The sequence below is a fragment of the Lactuca sativa genome, chromosome 4 (assembly GCF_002870075.4).
Source record: "Lactuca sativa cultivar Salinas chromosome 4, Lsat_Salinas_v11, whole genome shotgun sequence".
NCBI lineage: Eukaryota > Viridiplantae > Streptophyta > Magnoliopsida > Asterales > Asteraceae > Lactuca > Lactuca sativa.
Window position 1 is genome coordinate 158,145,010 of NC_056626.2, and position 5,955 is coordinate 158,150,964.

Genomic DNA, 5,955 nt, shown 5'->3' on the forward strand with positions numbered 1-5,955 from the left:
AAATTCTTAAAGAATTTGGTTGCTTTGTTATATTGTTAAGAACTTAATGTATTTGTAGTAATTTTTGGTAGCTCGGTAGTTTGTTAAATTGTTAAATACTTAATTGATTTGGTGCTTTGATGGTTTGATAGTTTGTTGAATTGTTCATGACTTAATTGTAGAATATTGATGTGAATGTTTTTCTTCAAAATCCGGCATTTGTGATGGCCATTGGATACATTATTCGCTCGTTTAAAAACCAAGTCAAGGAAAACAACGATGATGAGGACGATGGGGAAGACGAAGACAACTAGTATTTCTTGTTTTATGATATGGAGGATGTTATTTTGGATTTGGAAAATAGTTTATGTATGATATATATTAGATGTTTGTTTGAGATTTATTAGATATGGTATGTTTGATGTTTGTTTGGAAAATAGTTTATGGAATATGGTATGTTTGATGTTTTTATATAATGTGCTATGTATTTATTTATGTATTTTTATCAAAACTACATTTTATAATATATATATATATATATATATATATATATATATATATATATATATATATATATATATATATATATATATATATATAAATTAATATTATAAAAAATAAGTTTTTTCTCAAAAATAAATAAATAAATAAAATAAAAACATTAGCAGCGACCGCTTTAGAAACGACTACTATCAATTGCGACGACAAAGACCTCCGGCGAGTATTGCCGGAAAAACTTCTACCGGTTGCCGGAATATTAATAGAGGCGACACTATTAGAGACGACAGTGGCGTATTAGGGACGGCATGTATTAGAGACGACAGTATTAAAGACGACAACTGACTAATACTATTAGTGACGACAGAAATGACCAATTGCGACGATTTTTGTCGTTTCTAAAGGTTAGTTTTTTTGTAGTGATCTAAGAAACCCCAAAACCCAAAATTAGAAACTACCATCAATTTTGCATACCAAGAAGTCAAAAAAGAAAGAAACAAATGGTATGATGGTAGAGTATGAAGCACATTTTGTATTCCAAACTATTTTTTAGCTTCTTTAGTTAACGTTTGAAAAGAGACAAATGCCAGAGACAAAAGGGAGAAACAACAGGATGGTCGTCGATGAAAGGAAGAAAAAGGAGGAGATGGTCGTCGATGAAAGGAAGAAAAAGGAATAAACTGGCAGTGGCTGGAAAAAGATCAACGGTGACACAAAAGACACCCGACGATGTGCTTCATTTAAGAGATATATATCATAAAGAGGAGGGAAATAAGATTATGGTGAGAGGGAATGGGGTGGGATGGTGGGGTTAGTTTTATTTTATTTTTCTTTAATTTAAAAAGATTTTAAAATGTCAAAGAAAATCTAAAATAAAATAAAAAGGGTGCGAAACACATTTTACCAAGGACCAAGCATGCACTAAATTCAAAAAATAGGGACGATCAGTGTAACTAAAATCAATTAGAGATCAAATATGAGAAGCCACATTGACCTATGTAATTTTGTCTAAAGTTTTTGTTTACTACTTATTATTTTCATTTTTGTCGATATCCGAAAAAAAAAAAATCATGGCTCAAGTAGTGACTTCAACTTTTTAATTAATTTACTTGGCTATCGGATGTACGCAATCGTTTTATAAAAGCATACATGCAGCACTCGACTCTCTCCGTCAACCTCTACAACAATTGTTTCTTCCTTCTTTAGTAGATCATCCCCAATCCATTTCATAATCATGTCGCGGACCACAGATTTTTTCTCCGAAGGCTTAGACTCCGGCATGCAAATTAACCTGTCCAACAAAAGAAAAAAGCTGTTCTTAACTGCTTTTGCTTTAATAATCCTATTAGCCTCTGCTTTAATAGGAGTTATCGTCGGAGTCAAATCTCGAAACTCAGGCTTCGACAACTCCAACCCAGAAAGCATCACGGATTCTGAAGCTCACGCAATCGTAAAATCAGCATGCAGCAGCACATTTTACCCTGAACTATGCTATTCCACAGTCACAAGCCACCCCGATGTCACCATAAAGGTCAAAAATCTTAAGAACGTGATCGAACTTGCTGTTAATATCACAGTAACCGCCGTCGAACAAACTTACTTCCAGATAAAGAAGCTCACCACTCGCAAAGGTCTCACGAAACGAGAGATAACAGCGCTTCACGACTGTCATCAGATGATATCGGAGACGTTGCACGAACTCCTCGATGTTATGAAAGGCCTCCAGAAGTATCAAACCAAGGAATCACTACGGCATCATGCCAATGATCTCAAGACGCTAATGAGCTCCGCCATCACTAACCAGGAAACTTGTTATGACGGATTTTCCCACGATGAAGCGGATAAGAATGTACGTAAAGAACTGGAGCAAGGCGAGAGAAGGGTGGAGAAGATGTGCAGCAATGCATTAGCAATGATTTGTAACATGACGAATACGGATTTGGCCGAAGAGATGAAGCTGAACGCGAGGAAGTTGAAGGAGGAAGTGAACACGGAATGGCCAGGGTGGTTATCTGCCGGAGACAGGAGGTTGTTGCAGTCAGGGACGGTGAAACCCAACGTGGTGGTTGCTACGGATTGTAGTGGAAACTACAGGACGGTGGCTGACGCCGTGGCAGCTGCACCATCACATAGCAGAACAATTTACGTGATTAAGATAAAGGCTGGTGTGTACCATGAAAACTTTGAAGTTCCATCGACCAAAACCAACATAATGTTTGTGGGAGATGGAAGAAAAAGTACAATCATCACCGGTAGCCGAAGCGTTAAAGGAGGAAGCACCACCTTCAACTCCGCCACCGTTGGTGAGTTCTCTCCTCTTTCATTTTTTTTTATTTTTCATTTATTTATTTATTTATTTATTTTAAATCGTAACAAGACTATATCGCTTTAAGTATCGGTCTTTGTATCATACTCTTCCGTATTTTTACTATAATAGTTTATTATTGTTAACTAATGCAAGTAAACTAGTAAACACTATTAATAACTATTAATAACTTTACGTACTTACAATAAATTTAAACATAGAAATAAGCCATCATATATATACAAAACATGTGTTTTCAACAAACATTACTTAGTCATCGTGAAATTCCAAGTTGCAATGATCACATCTAGACCTAGCTACTCTTTCATTTAAAACGAGATCTCCTTTTTTCTAAATATATCATAAATATTGATATATTAACTAGTATTTTAAGTATTATATTAATTGTTCAAAGACTCTAACTCGTTAACTAATTAATTTCTAATCAAAAGAAAGGAAACATGTGTTTAGTATGATCGAGGATGTTCGTACTTTTCTTTTGCTACGTCCTTTTGCACTTTATGATCACCTACTTGTGAATTGTGATCGTATTCTAATTCATTCCCACTCACAAATGTGTTACATACCTCATTTTTATTTACCAAGCATGATAACGCGTTTTAATCGATATAACAGAAACGAATTACTTACTTAACTTTAATCAATGTAATGCATTCTTCCAATAAGAACAAAATAAAGTAGTATGTACAATTAATGATAAAATTTTTATTTCTTTTGTGGTGGTGATGCAGCGGTTGTAGGTGATCGGTTCTTGGCACGGGACATAACATTTCAAAACACAGCCGGGCCTTCAAATCACCAAGCAGTCGCACTTCGTGTCAGTTCAGATTTATCAGCATTCTATCAATGTGACATGTTGGGCTACCAAGACACCCTTTACGTCCACCGTGGTCGTCAATTTTTCATCAACTGCTACATCGCCGGCACTGTGGATTTCATATTCGGCAACGCAGAGGTGGTGTTCCAAGGCTGCGACATCCATGCACGCCGCCCTGGACCTGCTCAAATGAACATGATCACGGCACAAGGTCGCACCGATCCTAACCAAAACACTGGGATTGTGATCCAAAAGTGCAGAATAGGTGCCACTTCGGGTCTCCAACCAGTCCAAAGTAGATTCCCAACGTATCTTGGACGACCATGGAAAGAGTATTCAAGGACGGTGGTAATGCAGTCCGTCATAAGCGATGTGATTCACCCCGCCGGATGGTACGAGTGGAATGGGAACTTTGCGCTCAACACATTATTCTATGGTGAGTATCAGAATACAGGGGCTGGAGCTGAAACTTCAGGTAGAGTAAAATGGGGAGGGTTTAAGGTAATCACGAACTACGCAGATGTTCAACGGTTCACCCCAGAAAGCTTCATTGGTGGGGGACGGTGGTTACACGCCACCGGTTTTCCTTACTCTCTAGGTTTATGATTAAGCACGTAATTAATGTATTGCAATTGTTTGTATGTGTATCGAATAACGATGGTCTTGAATTAAGGAGCGTCTACTACATCTATGAGTTAATTAAATATGAGCGATCTCAATGTAAATTTTCGTATAACGTACTTTAATCTCATCTAATGTTAATGATAATGTTAATGACTGTTATTTAAATTGTCATGGCCAATGAAACCAATTTATATTGTTTTTTTTCCATGTTTATTGTGAAATGGCTGTGTGCATTACATATATGTAAAATTACCTAGTTAAAATAGGAAAAAATAAGTTATATTAAAAATAAGTAATTCATTGTTATCAAGAATTAAATATTAATTTTTCTTAATAAATGAAGGTTTTTTTTGACACATGTCAATCTCTTATAAGTTTTGACACTTTTCATTTTATGGTATTTTTAAAAGAAATATTATCCACTTGTCAATTTTTGATTTGTTTTAATTTTTAAAATTAAAGTTGTATACTATATATGTAAAGTATTAAATATCATATATATGATATGATATTAAATTGCAATAAATACATTTTTATTCATTTTTTATTTTAAAGTTGTACATTAAAATATATTAATAATTTATATTTTAATATTTAATTTTTTATTAAATCAACCCGTGCAATATACGAGTCTCACACCTAGTTTTATAATAAATATAAAAAATTATCTTAAACATTTTCATATTGAACTATATTCATTGGAACTTTGAGTTGGTGTACATATAATATAAAAAGCTATGTAGTTAAAAAAACGTAAGTTGCTAAAAATAACTAAGTGTTATTTTTATTTTTTAAATAACTAGTTGTAAGACTCATTTATTAAATGAGTTAACTTTAAAAAAATTAAATATAAATATCTAAATATTTGAGAACTTTGAATTTATAAGAAAAATAAGAAAAAGAAAAAACATCATAAATGGTCCCTGTGGTTACCCAAAATCTACAGTTTAGTCCCTGTGGTTTAAAAACCTCACAAATGGTCCTTGTGTTTTCAAAACTTTTGACGATTGGTCCTTATTGCTAACTCCGTTAACTTTTGTCTGTTAATTGAGGGGCATTTTCGTCATTTCACACCACATGGACCATTTATGATCTTTTCAGCTATTTTTTAAAAAAAGAAAAAACTAAATATAATTATTTAATATATAAAATCTCTCTCTCTCTCTCTCCCACTCACACACACACACACACACTCACTCTCTCTATTGGTTCAATCAGTTTCAACTAATTCCATCGTTCATCCTCATTCCCAATCTATGCTTCACTCCTCTATTGCCAAACTCGAATTCCATCCTTTTACCTTCTAGGAGCTTGTATCATTGTAGGTAATAAGTGCCAGGACCTGTTAGGGATTTTAGTTGAAAACGATGTCAGTATTGACGATGAGGATGAAGGCTAGGGTTCCGACAACTCCAGGCGATGCATAAAAACAATGGATCTCATCTGAATCTGAAGATGATAGTCGATAGATCGCCCCTAATTCTCATTTATTGAAGATTGTTTCTGCCATCGAAGGAACTCAACCATTGAAGATCGAAATAGAAATCTCGTCTGTTGCATAAGTCCATCACCCCCTTTCGAGTCTGATCTCGATCAAGAACGATGAGGCTCATTTTTTTATTTCTAAGTATGAAGATGCTTTGGCCTTGTTTTGTGGTTTCTTCTTAAAACCTCGTGTCTGTCTCCCCATCCAGGTTCCATACATTTTTGA

General features: G+C 34.6%; 1 protein-coding gene across 1 annotated transcript; it reads left to right on the forward strand.

Moving 5' to 3' along the window:
- Positions 1-1,586: 1,586 nt before the first annotated feature.
- Positions 1,587-4,409, forward strand: LOC111906887 (pectinesterase). The gene is made up of 2 exons (XM_023902660.3): positions 1,587-2,780; positions 3,535-4,409. Exons 1-2 carry the CDS (start codon positions 1,712-1,714, stop codon positions 4,224-4,226), a joined length of 1,761 nt encoding a protein of 586 aa, XP_023758428.1. The 5' UTR covers positions 1,587-1,711; the 3' UTR covers positions 4,227-4,409.
- Positions 4,410-5,955: the final 1,546 nt, after the last annotated feature.

Coding starts and splice junctions, on each gene's coding strand:
- LOC111906887 (XM_023902660.3), top strand. CDS start 1,712: ATGTCGCGGACCACAGATTTTTTCTCCGAAGGCTTAGACTCCGGCATG. Junction 2,781..3,534: donor CTTCAACTCCGCCACCGTTG/GTGAGTTCTCTC, acceptor GTGGTGATGCAG/CGGTTGTAGGTGATCGGTTC.